This window comes from Stenella coeruleoalba (genome assembly GCF_951394435.1).
Source record: "Stenella coeruleoalba genome assembly, chromosome: 19".
Taxonomy (NCBI): domain Eukaryota; kingdom Metazoa; phylum Chordata; class Mammalia; order Artiodactyla; family Delphinidae; genus Stenella; species Stenella coeruleoalba.
Window position 1 is genome coordinate 7,480,405 of NC_137165.1, and position 20,999 is coordinate 7,501,403.

The following is a 20,999-nucleotide window of genomic DNA, read 5'->3' on the forward strand; positions in this document are numbered from 1 at the left end:
CTCTCTCAGTGTCTGAACAGAAGTGCGTGGTCTCTTCACTTGCATGCCTACGAGAACCTTCCTGTTTCTTTCATGTCAAATAGTAATATGACTTGGCTGTATATGTATGTCTTGGATGTCAACCTTTTTGGACAGAAACTCATGTTTGCAGCTCAGCCTGTTCATCGTTCAGCAAACGTTTATAGACACCCACAGGGATGAACAAGATGATGGCCATGCCCCTGAAGCTTTGACCTCAGTGGCATTTGTCTTCTAGCGCTTTCAGATGGGCGATGCCCAGTGCTGATGAGCTGTGAGCAAAACAAAGTCCCCGCCTCACAGAGCTTTTATTCTAGTGGGAAGTGCTCTCTAGCTGTTAGTAGGAGTAGAGGAAAAGTCTGAGGAAGGAGTGATTTCCTAGATAACTTTTCTCTTTGCCTGTTGGTGTGCATGATTTTTTATTATGTTTTATTATTTTTGTCATTAATTGTTGATTTTAGTGTATTTGATGTGGTCTTTTCTAATGGAATACTACTTAAACATACATTGATTCGTTATTTCATTGCTTTTTTTAGTTTGCAATTTGGGGAGATACTTTTTTTTTTTTTTTTGCGGTATGTGGGCCTCTCACTGTTGTGGCCTCTCCCGTTGTGGAGCACAGGCTCCGGACGTGCAGGCTCAGCGGCCATGGCTCATGGGCCCAGCCGCTCCACGGCATGTGGGAACTTCCTAGACCGGGGCACGAACCCGTGTCCCCAGCATTGGCAGGTGGACTCTCAACCACTGCGCCACCAGGGAAGCCCTGGGGAGATATTTTTAAGTTTATTCTGTACTTTACTGATTTAACTTTTAATATTTTTATTTATCCACAACTGTTAATGTGGCTTTAAATGAGCAATTTTCATATAATACTGACCTTATCTATTTTCTTCTTTATATCAACCTTTCTCTTTTGCCTGTTTTTTTCCATTACGAATTTTCTGTTCCTCTAAGAGGTCACAACTTCTTATATTTAGCAGTTTCCTGACATTTTAAATTATATTCTGAATTACTTTCTGAGATGTGCTCTTCCTTTGAGCCTTTAGGATGGTGTTTCCTCACTCATTTCCCATGTGTTCCGCCCCTCCCCCCGGCTTTTCAAACTCATTCTTTTTTTTTTTTTTTTTTTTTTTTTTTGCGGTACGCGGGCCTCTCACTGTTGTGGCCTCTCCCGATGTGGAGCACAGCCTCCGGACGCACAGCCTCGGCGGCCATGGCTCACGGGCCCAGCCGCTCCGCGGCATGTGGGATCTTCCCAAACCGGGGCACGAACCTGTGTCCCCTGCATCGGCAGGCGGACTCTCAACCACTGTGCCACCAGGGAAGCCCCAAACTCATTCTTAACAAGGCAGGATCTACGTAGACACTGCATTATAAGAGAAGAGTATAGGTCATCTGTCACTGGCTTTGGCACTCTGTGCACTTGGGGGAAGGTTGAGTCCTTTTCACATTTGCTCACCTGTAGATTCTCTTGTTTTCAAATCGACTGTCACCTGGTGCATTGTTCTTTTACTGCCTGGCTCGCTGATATTCCGAATGGGTGAAGTGCGTGAGAAATCACAGTTCTCCTGGCCCCATCCCCACTCACTGCTGTCAGGACATTCTCCAGACTTGACCTGTGGGGTCCGTACCTCTCTGAAGGACTAACACCCCTCCCCAGGCCCTGCACTCACCTGCACTGCCCGCTGGCTTGTTTTCCAGGCATCGCTGTGCAGAAGTGGGTGGTAGGGAGGGAGGGGCAGCTCTCAGGTTGCTTCTGAGCCACAGGGGCTGGCTGTTTAGTGCTCGGGTGGGTGCAGATCCTGTATCTCACATCGGGGTCTGAGAAGGGCGAAGGTGCCAAGTGCATCTCAAATTAGGCAAGGAGAGCAGTGAAGGTGTGAAGTGCTGTTTCCCCTTTCGCAATCAGTCTCCGTTTTGTAAAATTTTCTCTGTTTACTCCACTGGCCTTAAAGGTCCTGGAGCGTTTTTCCCTCAGATTCTGATTGTGCACTATTTTTGCTTTTTTTGTAGCGTGGTAAGTTTTATCTTTTCCTCTTAATGCCACTCGAACCGGGATTCGACAGAGGTGTCCACAGGGCTACCGCCCGGTGCCCCTTTCCACAGGAAGTCCCTCTGTACCCCTTTAACTGTCCTCTTGGTCCTCCCCGTGGTGATTCAGGCCCACACTGGGGACCTCATTCCTGCAGTTGTAGGTATGTGGTCAGTAACAAATTCAAGTTTGGTTTTCTGGGATTGAAAGAAGAACCTCGTAAACCATTGCCTGATGCTGCGTGATAGTTTTACACATAGCCTGAGACTGTTTCTCCAAGTGGGCTGAGTTTACGACTGGGGATATGTGAGATGATCTTAGAACACATGGAGATAACAGTTTTTAAGTTCCATTTATTTTCGTGTGTAATAGGAAAAAAAAAAAACCCAATCAAATCCATGGTTTCATAGATATTACTGCTTAGGGCCAGGCTTAATTCAAGTTCCCTGTAAGTCAGTTAAAAAACAAGTAAATCATAGTGTGGCTGACGCATGACGGTGGGAAAGTTCTGAGAGCAGAACGTGAGCGACTGAGGTCTGGGCGACGCTGAGGAGGGGATCCCGTAGGTCTGCAACGGGGCCTGTAAGGAGGCTTTTGAAACCAGGTGCCATTTCTGATATGTCCACTTGATCTTGGGACTCTTTTATGATGGGGACACGTAGAAACCTTATGAGGGGCCTTGGCCCCCACCACATTGAGTGCAAGAAACTGGCTACCAGTCACTTCCCAGGGGCCATCGCTCGGCCTGGTGGGCCAGATCCGGCCACTACGTGCATACAGCCCCGTCCCTTTCTTGCTTTCTTCTGAATGGGCATCTCTCTGAATGTCTTCCCCTGCTTCCCTGCACCTCTTCACACTCCCCAGCCCCTTGTGCGCTTGGGTTCAGATTTCCACGCCCACCGTACTTCCATATTCCTTTCTGAGATTAGTGGGGAAACCTCCCCTCTGTAGTCAGTAAGGATTTCCTTCATTATCTCGTGTGGACACTTAACTATGTATTTCTTCTTACGATCCCATCCTCGTTTGCTTCCTGTGACTGATTCTCAGAACCCACCTCCGTTCATTCCCCATCACGTAGTCCCTGAGTATGACTGGTTTGGAGGGGAAACAGATTAAGACCTGGTTGGTTTGTTTGTTTGTTTGTTTGCCTTTAAAAGTACTGAGAGGGGCCCGGGGGGTGCTGCCTGCATGAATGGAGGGCATGGGGGTGGGATGGATTCACTCTCCTGCTAATTGAATGCACCCACCCCCTCCATAGGTTCCACTGTGCATCCTTTCTGCCTGAACTCAGCATTGACCTCTGGGATTTCACCACCATCTCCGTGCAGATGCTCCAGCTCTATGTGTCGAGGGCCAGACTCACCCCAGTTGCCCAGTGATCACTTTGAACTTGGATGTGCAGACAACAGACTCCACCACATCCCCGCAAATGGCTCCCACCATAGCTGGAGCGCTGGGCAACGGGTTCTAGCTTCTCTCGTTCCCTTTGGAGTTGACTTTTACTTTCTCTCATTCTCCCCCCGCCCCGCGTCTCACCAGTTGCCAAGGCTTCTTCTGCTTCTTACTTAGTGTTCTTCTGCTCTGGTCAAGCCCTTTCTTTTCATCCCTGCTGTCGGGCAAATTCTGTATCTTCTGAGGAACTGCCCCTGCCTGTCCCAACTGAAAGGGCTCTGCCCTCAGGACTCTGAAAGCTTATTGTCTTCCTACTTAGCAGTCAGCATTCCTTGCAGACTCGTCTGTATGGGTATGGTTATCCCTTTTTTTTTTTTTTACACTTGTGTTTATGCCTTATCTTCCAAATTTTAGAAGTCAAGTCATATATATAAGACTTACCTGTATCTTCCACAGCATTCAGGAAAGCGGTCATTAGTAACTTGATTCGTTGATTAGTTATTAGTTGCTGATTGATTGTGTAGCCAAGGGGCTGCGTATCAGGGGGTGGGGCTGCCTTTGAGACCCTGTACCCTGGAGACTGCATGGGCTGGTGAATAATTTTCCCCTTCATTCCTCTGAAGCATTTAGAAGAAGTGAGTCACCGCCATCCCCAGATGTTCTTTCTTAATTATCATTATAAGACAACGGAGGATGAGGTCCCACAGCAAACGTGGCCTATTTTTGGCTGACAGTTTTCAACTCAACTGAAACAAAGAATAATCAGTCGCAGGAGGGTTGGTTGCATCTGACTCCATTCAACTCGGGAAAATGAAGCTCAGTGGAGATGATTGCCAGGTCTTTTTGCTTTTGGATCATGGGTCTCCTGATGTCTTTTGTTTGTCCACGTGGCCCCGTAGTTAGAAACATACCTGTTTTCAGAGACCAAAAAGGAGGTGAACGATTTGTGCTTTTCCCCAGCCAACTGTAATGATAGAGTACTATCAGTAAAGCAGAACAGACGTGACTTGTGGATTAGAACAAGGAACTAGGATAACCCCAAACAGTAAACCCATTGGAATGTATATGCGAGTCTTAACACGCCCAGAAATGTTAACTTGGGTGAATCCTAAAGAATAAAACCTCTGCAGTCCTGGTTTGTTTTGCTTTAGTTCAGGTCAGCGCAGATCAGCCTCCTGGACTGTAATGGCCCAGAAAGGCCCCTTGCCATTGGCTGGAGGCCTTACAGAGAACCACCATGATGGTGATTTCTGTGTTGCCTACAGCAGGGCAGTATTGTCTTTGGTCGTATCTACTCGTCTGTGTGCTGCAGGGTCAGAGTGGTGTCAAGGCTGACCGGCCTGAAAACCGTCCCCTCTTTGCTGTTATTAAAAGCAAGAAGTCATGGGCAGTGAAAGCTTCCATCGCCGTTTTAATTCCACAAAACCAGAGGGCCTGAGGATGAGGGTCTTGGCAGTCTAGATGCAGATGAAGTGTTGTTCTCATCTTCTCCTGGGTGGGAGCCCATTTCCAGGAGCAGAGAAGGACGTTGCTGTGTATTCCAGGGCATGGCTGGTCCCACAGCTCAGGGTGTGAGTTTGCACCTGGCATCCCTTCCCGCACCAGGGAGAAGATAACCCAGCAGCCGCTGGAGGACTCTCGCCTCTGGATCCGTACGGTGCTCACTTCTTCTCTTAGTGGCCGCTTTGGGACCATTTTACAACTGTGGGTTTAAGCGTATGTAGAGATCTCTGTATAGACTGCATTTTTTTTTAATCCATGCATCCAGTGCTGGACACTTGGGTTGTTTCTACCTTTTGGTTATCGTGAATGATGCTGCTATGAACAGGAGTGTACAAATACCTGTTTGAGTCCTTGCTTTTGATTTTCTTGGGTATATACCCGGAAGTGGAATTGCTGGATCGTATGCTAATTCTATGTTTAATTTTTGGAGGAATTGCCTTACTGTTTTTCATAGCATCTGCACCATTTTACTTTCCCATCAGCAGCGCAGAAGGGCTCCAGTTTTTCCACATCCTCATCAATATCTGTTCTTTTCTGTTTTTTTTTGATAGTAACCATCCCAATAGGTGTGACGTATTATCTCATTGTGGTTTGAATTTGCATTTCCCTAATGACTAGTGACACATGACATCTTTTCATGTGCTTATTGGCCATTTGTAAATCTTCTTTGGAGAAACGTCCTTTGCCCATTTTAAAATTGGGTTGTTTGTTTTTGTTCTTGAGTCTAAACTTTTTTGTGTCCAGGGAAACTGCAGCACCTACTCTTTCAGCCCCTGCTGTTAGTAACAGCATCAACAGTAAGAACTCGCATCACCCTCGCACTATAGTAAGTGTTTACATGGATTGCTTTTTTCCCCTTTAATCCTCACAACAACCTTTTGGGAAAGATAATCTCCATTTTACACTTGAAGAAACTGAAGCTTAGAGGCCTTGCCCTACGTATCACAGTGGTGAACCAGCAAAGCCCTGACCCTGATCTGACTCTGTCCCTAAATGACAGTACTGATGGCCGGGCCCCCACCCAAGGAGCTGGCATTGAAACCTTCCTAGGTAGACACTTCATCCATGCGTTTGAGAGAAGTGATAGTTTATAGGAAACCACGCAGTCCTCAGGACCTCTGTTCCTCCAGGACACCATGTTTACTTCGATGTAAAGAATCAGTTCCTAAAATCCCAAAGGTTTGCATCTGAAAGCAAACCCAGAAATGCAGGTTTAGCACTTCAAGTGCTAAACCTTCAGCTGCCCCGAAGCGGAGGGATGGGATCTATTCACCAAGGAGCCAGGTCCGTGCTGAAACTCATTTCCTTGGTGGAGGCAGTGTTGCGCTCAGGGTCCAGTCCTTTCTTCCCGTGAACCTGACAGTTTTGTGATCCCCAGCCTGTTTTCATCTGAGATGCCCGGCGTTGCCTCCTCTATTCCCGCTGTCTGTCCAGGTTTGGAGGTGACGGGGGCTGAGTGAAGGCAGGGGACCCTCACCTTGCCCTTTTGGGGGCAGCAGTTTTCCAGCCCTGGACGAGTCCAGCACAGTGGTTCTTTGGGGGAGCATTCTCCATCCTTTTTATGTTGGTTTTTATCTGGCCTTGGGTTCGCACAGCTGGGGCCGGAGCCGGGGCCAGAGCTGTGACTTTGGGATGGGAAAAAGTTGGCGGAACATTCCCCAGCAGGGCTTGGGCAGGCCCAGGGAGTCCCGCCTAAAATACAGTGGACAAAGGAGCTCTTGTCCACAGCCCTGGGGGTGGAAGGCATCTGGTCAGTGACACAGGCTTGGCCATTGTATGTCGTGACCTCAGCCAACTTTTTTTAGCTGAGGAAGGAGAAAAAGGGAGCGTGCAAAAAAGAAAAAAGAAAGAGAAAGAAAGGAAGAGAGAAAGAGAGAGAAAGGAAAGAAGAAAGAGTGAAAGAGAGGGAAAGAGAGAGACAGAGACAGAAAGAAAGCCCCCAGATCCTTTGTATCTGGAAAGTCCAGAAGGCGTCGTTGATTTCCCCACAGGAGCTGGAGCAGATTTGGAAGGAACTGTGCAATGTAGTGGGTTCTTTGTGAAAGAACAGCGATGAGAAAAGCCACAGAAACATCCTCCGGGGTGCCCAGAGCCCTGACCCTGGGGTAGCTGTTCGCCTGGGCCTCATTTCCCGCCGAGGGGCCCGTGGAGAGGAAGCTGGCAGGGGCCTGGCCAGCAGCCCGGGCACTGCAGACAGGACCCACGACTCTGAGTTAGCGGCCCCCAAAGAAGATGAGCCCTCCTCCAATGGTAAGAATCGTTCTGCTTACCTGCCAGCGTGTGTGCAGCTCGCCTTTCTCCGCAGGCTCCTGAGATGGCTTTAGCATTTTAAAGAGGCATTTCTGAGAACCCTCCGAGATACGGGCTCCCAACCGCTGAGCTTACAAAGTCTGGTGTGTCGGGGGCACCTTTCCCGGGCCCGAGGCAAGAGGAGGGGAGAAGATGTGGGCTGATGTTGGAGAAACCAGGAAGGGAGGGGGCAAAAGATTGAAAAGGGGATGTTTGTGGAGGGAAAGGGTCTTGGGTCCCCCTCGGCTACCTGGGGAAGCAGTTAAGTTCAGTGTGACGGAGAAGCAGAGTGGTGACGTGTGGATTTTCCTATGGTGGGGATTGGAGTCCAGATCTGCCTCTTCCAGTAACTTGTCCCACATCCAAAGCTTGGCTTCTACCCACCCACCTACTTTCTACTCCACAGCCCAGTTCCAGATGGGACACTGGATGGTGAAAGCCCATTAAAGGACACAGTTCCCCAGAAGGTTGTTGAGTATCTCTGCCCAGTTAACCCAGTGTCTGCACTGGGGTTCCAGGCTGGGCTGGATGTTTCTGTCCAGTTCGGTGGTGGCAGCCGTGGCCACCCTAAAGATGATGGACGCTCTCTGGAGACTTAAGAGGAGAATAGCCTTATTTTGCCAACCGTCCTGCCTCTGGAAGTTAGCCTCCCCCCTTCTTTGGAAAGAGGAACCAAGAGGGGTCAGCTGAGACTTTAGTGACCTCTCTGTTGAGGTTCTGGACAGCTGAAGGAGGTCCAGTTTCTGTGGAAAGTCCCATCTATCTCTGCACAAAACCTTCCTCCAGGACATTCTATCCCACTGGCTGGGTCAAAATCAGCCTCTCTGATTGTGGCGTGGCTTCTGATCGAGGCCTGAACCTATACCAGGAGCAGAGATGGTACTCACCCTCCTGGAGCATCCTCTGACCAGCCAGGTGACCTAGTTCCCAGCTGGGCTTAAAGAGCCTAACGTGCATCTGAATTGCCCAGAGACCTTTCAGACAAAGAGCCCGGCTCTAGGGTGGGGCTTGGGACCCTGCGTTTCAAACCAGCTTGCAGAGGACGCCTGGGCTGCCGGTGCAGGGACCACACTGGGATGATGACTATTGTAAAGGACCCAGACCAGTCAATCCAGTGCTGACAGTTACAGCTGCCCACGAGCTGACTGCAGAGCACTGGGCAGGTCTGGCCCTGGCTGTGGATGGCGGCAGGGAGGTTTACGGGCAAGATGGGATTAGCAAGGAGGTGAACGCTGAGGTGCATTCCGGGAGCGGGGAGGAGCCCGGGAAGGCTCTGGGCAGAGGCTGAGATGTAGGGGGTGCGGGCCGTTGGCGGGGTGCAGCGTGAGTGGTGAGCAGAGGCGCTGTGTGCCAGGAGGTCTGGAACTGTTCTTCCGGAGCCTGCCTTGGGTGCGGGGAGAATTCTAACTTCGGATACAGGGAATCCCAGGACGCCAGGTGGATGTCTGGTTCTTGGCAAAATAGAGAGCAACTGTGTGTGGCTCTGGGGGTGACAGGGAAGGGGTGGACACGGGCCAGCAGGACAGAAGCCCTCACCAGAACTCCCCATGGTGAGAGGCGGAGGCACTGAGCTCCAAGGTAGTGAGGCAGAAGCCCAGGTGTTTGGGGCCCAGGCAGTGTCCCAGGACCGCTTCTGAATCCCGTGTCTGCACTTGAATGTGCCTTTTTCCCTCTGACAAAAATGGCACGTCCTTAAGAGAGAGATACTAACATCCAGAATCATTGAGCATTAGGCTATACCTTTCAAACAAAAAATAAACAAACAGAAAAAAACACAACCCTGGAGACCATCTGGTCCAACTTCCCTATTCTTGAGATGAGGAAATTCTGTACCAGCAGAGATGAAGTATGTTGCTCAAATTCTCACAGCAAGACAGCGGCAGCTCTTGAGTCCGTGTTCTCTGCCTGGTGCCCCAGAGCAGTGGTAGATCCGGAACCGCGATGGCCATGTCCTCAGCTGTCCCATTTGTCTAAGTTTTATAGGCACCAGGAGCTCAGGCTCCAGAAAGGGCAGCTGACTTGGGTTGGTCAGAATCGCACCCCTTCTGACTCATAGAAACAGTACCAGCCCCTCTTAGCCTTAATCTCCCTCCGGTGTTCGTGGTTCAGAGCCAACTAGGGATCTCTGGGAACCAGCTCGCAGAGTCAGAAGTCTTTGATTGGAATCACGGGGAGCCCAGGCCGTTGGCACTGCAGAGTAACTGGAATGCGTCTCCATGGTGAGAAGACTGGCCGCCCCGGGTTTCTTGTGGTGCCTGCAGGCCTGCGAGTAGCATCCGTAAAGCTGGATCAGCTGGATCTCGGCCAGAGACTGGCCGTCAGAGACACCCATCTTTGTGCCCTAGCGAGCTCTAGTCTGCCTCCCTTTAAAACGGTACCCACTCCCCACGAGGAAGCCTGCTTTTAGTCCTGGAGCAGCTGTGGACAACAGCTGTGTCACCTGTCTTTGAAGTTCCTTTCTGGCGGGCAGGCTGCTTTCCATGAGGTACCCAAGCCTCTGACTTCCCGGGCTAGCAACTTTCAACGCCCTACCTCACTTCTGAGCTTCTTAAATCCATTGCGAACAGAACAGAATGCTTGGGAAATTTGATTATGGGGTTTTCTTCAGAGTCATAACAACTTCTGTAAGTGCCGGGAATGGCATAGGCATTTGGGGGTTTTGCACCTTAATACTAAAGAAAGGCCGTGTTTCTTTTTCCCCTCCCAATACCAAGTGTTGGCAAAACTCTCTTATTCCCAGCCTTTTTCCTCTGCAAAGGGAAATTGGACCCGGAATCATCTAGAGGGGTCTTCACCCTACCAGGAGCTCCGTGGGGAGAGTGGTTCTGGTGAGTGAGTCTCAAAATGTCCTGCAAAAAGCATCTTCTAGGGCAGGATAATTGATAATCATTATGGAGGTAAACTACTGTAGAAAATCTAGGATGCGTTTTTTTGTTTGTCTTTTTTTTCCTCTCCTAGGATGTATCTTGAGATCCTTTACAACTATGGAAATGGTGAAACTTTACCCCAAGTCCTTCCTCTCACAAATAGGGACATTTCAGCCCTAAAGAGGCCAGAGCAGCGGCCTGGAGCAAAAGGGAGGAGAATTCAGTGTTCAGTCTCCCCACAGTGGTTTGAGGTCTAATGCCCACAATTTTTATAATAGTATCCTGGTTTGGGCATAAACTTAATGATCTACAATTTTTGTTAATCACTTCACTGCTGTCTTTCCCACCAATCCTGAGTCTGGCGTGAATGAAGCGGTATCTCTAGACCAAAAGAGTTTCAGACTGCTTCCTCTTTGGACCCCAAAAGAGTTTGGGGGAATCATGCAGGAAAAAAAAGGGTAATGTTTCATGACCGTTTATGTTCCTCGTCAGGAGGTTTCTGCCACCTCTTTATACAGAAGCTGCTTTTGCAAGTTTGTGCTGGTCATTTAAATGCCTCGAAATTTCCCTTGTGGAAGTTTTGGGTTCTGTTATGAAAGACGTGCCTCAGGTTGTGGAACCCCAGTGGTCTTTTTTATATAAACTTATTTAGTTAGTTTTGGCTGCATTGGATCTTCGTTGCTGCGCGCGGGCTTTCTCTAGTTGCGGCGAGCAGGGGCTACTCTTCGTTGCGGTGCGCGGGCTTCTCATTGCAGTGGCTTCTCTTGTTGCGGAGCACGGGCTCTAGGCACGTGGGCTTCAGTAGTTGTGGCACGCGGGCTCAGTAGTTGTAGCTCGTGGGCTCTAGAGCGCAGGCTCAGTAGTTGGGGCGCACAGGCTTAGTTGCTCCGCAGCATGTGGGATCTTCCCGGACCAGGGCTCGAACCCGCGTCCCCTGCATTGGCAGGCGGATTCTTAACCACTGTGCCACCAGGGAAGTCCGCACCCCAGTGTTTGAGGGCTGGCAGCCCTTGGTTTTATAGACGAGGAGACAGACATCCAGAGAGGCAAAGAGGACTACGTAAATCACAGCTCGTTGCCTGGGAACACAGTCTCTTTAAGCCTAGACCCTTGTGCTTTCTGCAGACACTCCCGATGGAGGTAGGATGTCAGAACAGCCCCTGCTATTTTTATCTGCTAGGGGAGGGGTAGGAGGAAGGGAGCCAACATTCTCAACAGCCCATCAGGAAGCTGAGTCTGAATAAAAATGTCTTTGTTAATCACAAGTGAGCAGAATCTCTTGGGTTTTTCCTGCTCAGAAGCCAGGAGTTGGAACGGGCTGCTGGGAGCTCACTGCCTCTTCCTTTATAGCTCTGAAGCATCAGGATCAGACACACCTGAGAAACAGGACAAAAGTTAGGGGCTTTCTCTGGGGTTCCCCAAGCCCCTCCAGACTCCAAGGTGGGGAAGCAGCTGTGGCTTCCCATCTTACTCCCGGAGCTGTTCTCTGTATTTCAGGAACATCCACGGGAACCCCTTTCCCCCCGTGGCCCTCAACACGGCCATGAGGCCTCTGAGTACCTGCTCCCAACCTCATAAACAGCAAGAGTGACTGTGATATTCAGTGGCATGTTTATGCTGTTTGGTCAATGTGGAGATTCTCCCGGGAGTTGCTGAAGAGAGCGCACGTCTCAGATCCCTGTCGTGCTGGATGGTGTCACCAGGAAAAGTACCCGCCATCCAGAGTTCCTCGTTCCTTGCATTGTCTCCTCTTAAACCCTGTTAATTGGCCCTTCTGTCTTATATCTGTATGACGGTGCAACAATAACAAAATCTCTTTCCTCCAGGGTTGGTGAAGTGGGGCCCATGCAGGAATGCGTGCCGGGCCCACGTAGAAACCACTTTCCACCCTCTCCTGCTTGGCCCCCAGACACTTCAAGGCCATGAAGTGGCCTCTGAACCAGGAGGGTTCATTCATCCAACGCTTTCTTGTCATTCGCAGTATCACTTGCAAAGCTTTTCTTCCATCCTTGCCCCGCTGGAGACCCCGTGGTTTCCAGTTGAGCAAGTTTTCCTGCTAGGGTTGACTTCCTGTATCCCTGCATGGGCTACATTGTAATTGTGTTAATCAAAATTCCTGGTTCACCAGATCACTCCCTTCCTTTTCACGGTCAGAAAATACAGAGTTTATTGTTCTGTGTCCTCTGCCTGTTCAGTCCTAAGAAACATGCCCAGTGAGTTGACTGGCCCCCAGGGAGGCACTGGGGGGCTTGCTGATGGATATTCAGAGTGGCCAGGACTCTCGCTGACTCTTCAGGAGCCAGACACGCCTGCAGTGCTCAAAGCAGTTCAGCCTCCAGGCCCAGGGCTGACGGCTTTGTAGGTGCCGGGAGAAAACCCCCATGGCACTGATGTCCACCTCTCGGAGTGGATACCAGTGGCAGCCAGGCTTCCTCTAGCAGCGTCATGGATGGAGGACAGTGCTGGAGCCAGTGGGGGGATTGCGAAAGGTCGCTGCTACAGGCAAGGAAAAGCAAGGCAGACGCCCATGGAGAACAGGGCTGGCGAGTCCAGGTGCGTCACCCTCTGGCCACTGGTAGATATCACCCTGGGAGCTTCTCGGGGATGGAGTGGGTACAGGTCTGGCGTGATCAAGCGGGGGAGTCCAGCCAGAGGGGTGTGAAAGTTACCCCATCCATCCATCCATCCATCCATCCATCCATTCATCTACCTACTCTGAGCAATGAGGCCTGAGGACACTTGGGTATCAGGTTTAGAAGAGTCCTGGGGGCTTTTGCATTTAAGTGATTAGAGCCTGGTTCGGAAATTTCCTTTAAAATGGACTCAAAGACACAACATTGTAAATCAACTATACTTCAGTAAAAAATTATTTAAAAAAAAAAAGTAAATGTGGTGCAATAAAATAAAATAAAATGGACTCAGAGAAGCAGCCCTGCCAACCAGGTGATTTCAGTAAGAGGGGTGTGAGTATACTCATGGAGGGTTCTGGCAAAACCTCTGACGAGTCGGTCACATTTACTGAGAAACTCTGCACGTAGAGAAGTGGAAGGGAGAAAGACATCCTGCGGCTCTGTGGCTCCTGACTGGTAAAAGCTAGAGGTGAGCCTTATGGTTTGACCCCCTTTCACACGGGGTCCAACCAGAGTGAATCAAGGGAAGCAGAAAAGCTCAGACTCAGGCTGGGCAGCAGTGACAGTCTTCTCTGAGTGCTGAGCCCGGCTCTGGCTTTGAGGGCTTCCAAAGGCAAACAGAGGAACAAATGAGATCTTCTAGAAGCCCTGGGTTCCTGAGCTTTCCCTCATCCAGGAAAGTGCTTTGGGCCCACCCTGTCCGCCTTCATGGATTTCAGGGCTCAGGGCTCCCTGTGGAAGAAGGTTTGTGGTCTCCAGGGACCCTTCCCTTCTGCCGTGGTCCCTCTGGCTGGAAACCCGTCCTTCTCTAGAAAATAGAGGAGGGCAAATACCAGATGCCAGAGGATGGTAGCGAATTGCGCAGGTACCTGAAAGTCTTGGCAGGAGGGAGGAGAGGAAGAAGGGGACTTTCTTTATCAGGATGGGAAGGGAGAGTGGGATTCTGCTTCCTTTCTCTCGGTGTCCACAATTTTTTTCTCCTACCTCCTGATCTTTTCTAGTATTTTCTGGAATTTTTGATCTGGGTTTTTTTTTTTTTTTTTTTTTACACTATGTATTGAGAATAGTCATCCTTACACATGTTCTGTAACTAGGTTTACGATGATTATTTACACATTTTTTATAAGCTGCTTTCAGTGTTCAGCCCTGGTCCTTTTTACCTCGAGGCCTTCATTCTTCACCTGTAATTGTTTTAATCTTTCAGGCAGTTGGAGTACATCTTTCAAGCACTTGATTGGTAAATATCCTGAACCCTTGTCCGTAGAGCGGTGTATTTCGATCGATTTCACTCATGAAAGACAGCTGTGGCCACATAGAATGGGCTTAGCATTTTCTGCCTAGCGGTCCAGGGGTGTCTTTGGAAATGTGGTCACAGAAGAGCCAAGAGCAGCTTCATTTATGCTCCTTTATCAGAGACACCCTCCTCCCACTTAAAGGGTTGTAGGACTTTATCCTTTCTTTGCTGTGTAAATGTATTGTTAGAGGATGTCAGCTTGTTGTTGGGCTTTTAAAACCCATTTTGCCTGGAGCAGTGCGGGACCTTCCTTTGTGTCTCTTCGAGCTGAGGGAAGTTTTCTTCCCTGGGGCCCCCCCCATCAACCTATGTTTATAGTTTCTTTTCTGCTACGGCTTTTGTTCTAGTTTCTTCTTCAGGAACACCTAGCATCTCTTCTGTCTTTTCATGTTTTCCCATTTCCTTTGCATTCTGGGAAAAAAATTCTTCAGTTTGTTTTGTACATAACTGACTTTTTTTTTCTTGCTACAATACTGATTTTATATTCTATTGCAACCAATGTGGATATTCCTTTTATCACTACCTTTTAAATTTCCCTACAGTTTTGAGCACATCCTGTCCTTTTTTTATATCATTTTTTTAAACCAGCTTGCCTTTTTTCCATTAGTTCGTTCTCTCCTTATGACTTTGGCGTTTGTATAATAGATGCTGTATCTTCCTGTCCTCTTTTGAGGTTGCTAAATGGTTTCCTGGAATTTTTCTTCTGGAGACCAGATGAGCTCATGAGTAGACGTTTGTGCTGCTCCTGAGGCGTCTGGATGCTGTTCCTCAATTTAATTTCTGCACTTCAAGAAACACTGTATTATCTTGTGTCCCCCACCTCCCTGTACTCAAAGTTGAACAGTCCGTTCAGTCAGTCCATGAAGAGCTGGGATTTGTTCACAGGTGGGGCACATGCATTGCTTGGACAGCCATTCTCTGTTTACTTGTTTGGGGAAATAGCCTCTCAAGTCTGTTTGAAGCCCAGTTTCTATTACAATTCCCAGTTTCCATCCATGCATCCATCCATCCAGTATTCTGGGTACTGAGCTGAGACTAAGAACAAGATGGACATGGCCTTGCCTTCCTGAATCTTACACGCTGCTTCTCTGTTGTGTGGCCCCTCCTCCTCCCCCTCCTCTTCCTCTGCCTTGTGGCTGGGTCTCCAAATCTCTCACCCCTAGAAGAACATGAAGATGCTGTCAATGCCCATCCTCTTCCTACCAGCCTATGAAACTACTTGGGAGGACTACATTTCCCAGAATGCACTGTGCTGTTGTCATGGGTCCCCTCCTTCCTCCCCAGCTATTTTCTCTCAGTCACTCTCCATGGATAGAAAGGCTGCCAGAGCCACAGAGAACAATACTTTCACCTGTGAGACAGAGGAGAAGTGCTCAGTATTCTTGTGGACACAGACCCTGAGGCTGGCGGCATCGGTGTGGGAAGTGGGGCCCGGCTTCATGCCTTCTCTCTTACCCTGTAGCCAGAGATGATCTTTCCTTGGGTAGCTCTTCCCAGCTCTGTCTGGGAATCTCTCCACCCTGAACAGGTGTCCGCAGAAAGGTGTAGGGTGGACGTGACTCTCCAGTCTCCAGCCCGGCTGGGTCTTGGGCTTCTTTTTTTTTGGTCTTTTGTTTCTTTGTTTGTCTTAAGTTTATTTATTTTTGGCTGCGTTGAGTCTTCATTTTAGGCTTATCTCTAGTTGAGGCGAGCTGGGGCTACCCTTTGTTGAGGTACACGGGCTTCTCATTGTGGTGGCTTCTCTTGTTGTGAAGCACGGGCTCTAGGTGTGCGGGCTTCAGTAGTTGTGGCAGGTGGTCTCAGTAGCTGTGGCACACGGGCTTCAGTAGTTGTGGCTCGCGGGCTCTAGAGCGCAGGCTCAGTAGTTGTGGCGCACGGGTTTAGTTGCTCCGCGGCATGTGGGATCTTCCCGGACCAGGGCTCGAACCCGTGTCGCCTGCATTGGCAGTTGGATTCTTAACCACTTCGCCACCAGGGAAGCCCCAGGTCTTGGGCTTCTTGGTGGCTCCCTTGCAACCCTGTCCCTAATTGGTTGACCCATACTGAGTGACAGTGGAAGCCGCTTCTGGCCTCCGGGTCGGGGACTGCTCAGCGCGCACCTGTAACAAACTGGTTCCCGGGGGCTGATGGCTCCCAGGCACACCTGGCCACGCCCTGGCTGCTCCCCGGTGTCCCAGCTGGCTGTGCCGTTGGGAAGGGAGCACTTGCTGGCGAGTTCTTTATGGAGATGCCTTCAGGCGCTGCCAGTCACGGCACCGGACTCATTAGCAGTCATTGCCATGGCAACGGGTCTGCCAGAAAGTGGCTCGTTAGGCTGACAACTTCAGCGCTGTTATATATAGATCTGGGTGTGGGGGAGGGGGGCTGTGAGGGCCGTGGAAATGCCTTTCTTTAGCGCTCCTATTGCTTCTGGGTTTGGGGTGTGAGAAGACGCGGAATGGGGGGACCTTAAAACCGTCCGATCCGGCTGCAAAATCAAGTGTCTGACGGCCCCCCATTACCACCGGCAAGTACCGTTTGCTCACACCTGCGGAAGGTAAGAACCAGGTGCTTCCGGAAGTCTCCTAAGGGGCAAGGAGTCCTGGGTTGAACTTGAAGAAACTGGGGGGCGTCTGAGTGTGGGATTCGTACTGCCTGGAGGCTGCAGAGGCAAGATAAGGTCTCTTAGAATAGTCTATCTGAAGGGTCTGGGCTACGGGACGGGAGTGTCTTCTTTATAAGTAAGGCAGCCAAACACTGTCTTTTTATAAATTATTAATTTTCTGTTCCCAGTTTTGATCTCAGAAGTGATGTTTTCTCTCCATCCCTCCTTCTAAAGAAAGCTGCAGACCATCTCTTCTGAGTTCATTGAGCATGAGATTTAAGGGTACATGTTAAAAAGCAGCTTTCTAGGCTCAAGGTTGATTGTGGAGTCAGAGCCCCGGAATCTGCTCTTTAACCCACATCGCTGGTGACGGACGGGGTGTCCCAGGGACCACACTTTGAGAAACACCACGGTAGGGGGATTTGTGTTTAATCTCTAGGTGACTTCCCTTTGTCTGCTCTTATTTTCCCCCTCCGAGGAGGGGATCAGTAGCCATCATTAAGAGGAAAATTTCTTTGGTTGTGTTGTTCTATGTAGGGAGACAAGGAAGTCAGCCCACAGACGGGGAACGTGACTGGTTGGACGTGGGTGGTGATATTTCTGCACGTCTCCTGGGAAGGCATATGCTCGTTTGGAGACCGTGAGACAGGCAGGAGAAGCAGGCCTGAGTTGCCATCCTCCTTGCCCGGGTGCTGGGATGTCAGGTGGTCCAGGTGAAGATACAGGGCTGATCACAGACAGCTGGGGAGAGATGAGCTGAGGGTAACTAGGATTTGGGTGACTGGGTAGAAACAAAGCTAATATTTTTAACTGGTTTCACCAATTAATTAACTGTGCAGTGTTGGGTGAGATATTAAACTCTGTGAGTCTCAGATTCTTCCTTTTAAAATGGGAAAAAAATGGCATCTCTGTGGCGGGCTTGTGGTAATGATTAGAGATGAGTTTGTGAAGCACCTGGCCCAGTCCTTGGTGCACTGTAAACATTTGGTGAAAGTCATTATCAATGAGCGCAAATGGGATCTGAGCTCAGATGTTTCTTGAGGACCTTCTAGACTAGGGTTCTGAAGTGGTCTAGAAATTCTTGATGTTCCGTAGGAGATAGGGTGAGTGAGTAGGTGCACACGTGCCTCCATTTTGGGGGCAGAAGAGCCATAGTTTTCTTTAGATTCTCAGAGGATGGGCTGTCATATACAGTTGAAGAGGTTGTTTACTCAACAAGGGGACCCAGATTGGTGGGGGGCGGGGGGAGTCAGGGACAGCTGAAACCCAGCCTTGCACTCAGGGGTCTGGCCCATCTGGGGAAGAGGCAGCGTTTTCTCATTCCCACAAAGCAGTCCTGTGCATGAGGTTAAGAATTTCTTAGTTGGAAGAAACTGGCTTCATCTCCCCCGATTCACACTCCTTCAGCTCATGTTCATTGTAGGTGGGGCCCCCAACCTCACCCCTCACCCCTGCTTCTAGTTCCTATTCCCATGGGAAAGAGCTGCTGAAATGGGGAGAAGCCACAGGACTAGGGAAGGCAAGGGAAGGATTTAAGTTGGAAGGAAACTAATTAGAAGAATAGGTTTGGCAGAGACCTTAATTACTGGGTAGTTACTCACGCTGAATCCTCTTGTTGGCTGTGGGGCAGCTCTCCCAGGAGGCCTGCCCCTCCATGACCACGAGGAATGAGGTAATGGTGGTGGTTTGGGCCTCTTAGATGAGGGCCTGCAGGTGGGAAGGCCAACTGTGTGTGTGTGTGTGTGTGTGTGTGTGTGTGTGTGTGTGTGTTAAAATACACCTAACATAAAATTTACCGTCAGTGACATTTATACCTTCGCAGTTTTGTGCAACCATCACCACTGTCTAGTTCCAGAACATTCTCATCACCCCAGAAAGGAATCCCTGTCCTCATTTCCCCCTCCCTCCAGCCCCTGGCAACCACGAATCTGCTTTCCGTCTCTACGGACTTTTCTGTCCTGGATATCTCCCATCAGTGAGATTGTACGATAAGTGGGGTTTTGTGTCCAGCTTACCTCATGCAGCATGATTTCAGGGTTCATCTGTGTTGTAGTGTGTATCAGTACTTCATTCCTTTGCATGGCTGAATATTCCTTTTTATGGACACACCACATTTCGTTGGTCCGTTCATCAGTTGACGGACACTTGGGTTTTTTCTACCTGTCGGTAATTGTAGAAATGCCGCTGTGAACACGTGCGTACCAATTCTGTGTTGGAGTGTTGTTTTCAGTTCTCTTGGGGATGTAGCCAGCTGTCTGCACGTCTTTATTTTTTTTTAATATTTATTTATTTAGTTGGCTGCTCTGGGTCTTAGATGCGGCATGTGGGATCTTCATTGCCTCACGTGGGCTCTTAGTTGTGTCATGCATGTGGGATCTAGTTCCCTGACCAGGGAGGGATTGAACCCGGGCCCCCTGCATTGGGAGCGCGGAGTCTTAACCACTGGACCACCAGGGAAGTCCCTGTCCACGTGTCTTTGACTCCTGACTTACTACAGGCCAGCCAACGGGAGGAACTTCTTTCTGCAAGAGGGGAGAAAACAAGGGGACTGTGTCTGCCTGGGGGGCAGGGCGGAGGCAGAACACAGTCAGATGGTGGGCAGAGCGGGGCCCCGTGGCCATGCTGGAGGGGATGTGGAGACCTCTTTGCCACGTTGGCCAAATTAGGAAATTGGCTGAGTTGGCCCGGGTGCCCCCCTCCCCTCTTTCAGCACCTCTTGGCCCTTCTGGGCTCAGCATCAGGGATGCCTCCCCCAGGTGCCTTCCAAAGGGTCCTGCGTTTCCCGGACGGGGGAGACCTCAGAGCCATTGTGGCCCCTACCTGGCCATCAGTGTCCTCAGACGGAAACCCGGGCTTCTTCTGACCCTACAGAGTTAGGCAGGTTAACCAGTCATTCTAAAGAGAACAGCACCATGCAGCTGTGGAGACAGGACAGATGTCACTGGTGCTGTTTCACAAGGGGGACCCAGAGGGGCGGAAGGTTCGGTCCACGCTCTCCACCAGCCCAGCTAAGGAGAGGTCTTTTCACCAGAGTATGTGAGTCGGCATCGTGACCCAGTGGCCTCCCCTGCAGGGTCTGTGTTTGCCTTCTAAGCTGAGGAGTCCTGGAAACAGAAACCTCAGAGGAGGGACTGTTAACGGGGACATTTCAGCCGCAGTGATGGGGCGGGTGCGGCGGAGGCCGGGTGTGTGACCCTGAACTTCACGTTATGGGGGGCAGAGGCTGTGTGAAGCCTGGTCTTGCTCCGCCTTGAACGGCCCCCCATTCTGCTGGGAACGCCCATTGGGCACAACTGGTGACAGGCACTGTCCTAGGTGGCCAGTTTGTTATTAATCTCCACGGCATCTGCCACAACTGGGCTGATGTTTCACAGATGTGGCAATAGACACAGCTGGTTGAGTCACTTCCCCAGGTCACGTGGCAGCTCAGGGGCCGTGTCAGGATTGAGTGAGCCTGAGGCGGGCTGGTTTTCACGGTGCTTCTGGGTCCCTCTCTCCTCTGCAACCTATTTCTGGCCACGTCCGTCTCTGAGCCTTGGTTAATACCTCTTAACAATGTCTCATTTCTTACCAGGTTATTTAGACAAGCTATAATCTGGCCTTCCCTTCTTGGATGCTCTAAGTTACCTGAACTCAAGCAGAAGCAACCTGGTTCTATTGATAGAATGTTCCTCTCTTCAGCCAACCTCCTGAGCTCCCCACTCATATTTTACTCCCAACTCCACTCAGCCAAAATGTCTGTCTCCTGCCTGTGGGATATGTTATCCACACAGACACTGTACTCATCACAGGGCTTGCGTGTGTTTCGACCGCCTTCCAATCTGGAAGAGGCCGGAGCAGTGTCTGGACGCCTAGGTAAACGTGCACAGCGGTGTGCCTGGGCTCGGTGGACATGCTCTGCTGGTGAGGAGGCCTCCTGGCTGCTCTCTGGCCCCTGGTAGTTCTTTTAGAAGCCAGCGCACGGAATCAGAGAGGAGCCGTAAGCTAACAGGTGTGGGAGACAGAAGCGATAGGGGCGTGGGGGAAAGCTTTTAGTTAAATTGTGAAAATTCATAATGAAACATACACCGCCGTTACTCAGAGGGCCATGGGGTGACTGTGTTTACTCGAAGTCCCAGGAGAAGCTAGGATTGATCCCATCCCACTGAGGGTGTGCAGGGCACCGCAGGAAGCAGAAGCACGTGGCTTTGCAGCTTCAGAAAAGCTGAGAGGAGTCTGGGAGCTGTGTGTCTCTACTGCTCACTTTCAATCTCTTATCTTCCTAAGCGGTGGTCATCAGTGATCAGAACCTGCCTCCGTGGGCATGGCTGGGGGATGCTGAGGGCACTTAGGAGCTGACGCGGTTTAATATGTCTGAACAGGGTCCAGCTTTGTTGAGAAATTCACAGCA

General features: G+C 50.1%; 1 protein-coding gene across 6 annotated transcripts in view; it reads left to right on the forward strand.

Moving 5' to 3' along the window:
* Window positions 1-20,999, forward strand: part of GAS7 (growth arrest specific 7) — a 198,873-nt gene that overhangs the window by 98,220 nt on the left and 79,654 nt on the right. The window contains exon 1 of one of the 6 annotated variants that reach the window (XM_079903926.1): window positions 7,177-7,195. The exons of 2 other annotated variants lie outside the window; for them this stretch is intronic. In XM_079903926.1, coding sequence (XP_079760052.1) covers window positions 7,178-7,195 — 18 coding nt within the window. In that variant the 5' untranslated portion in view covers window position 7,177. Of the gene's footprint in view, window positions 1-7,176; window positions 7,196-12,200; window positions 12,677-16,545; window positions 16,562-20,999 lie in introns of those variants that run through there. 3 more of the 6 variants (XM_079903925.1, XM_079903927.1, XM_079903928.1) reach the window with 3 other exon arrangements.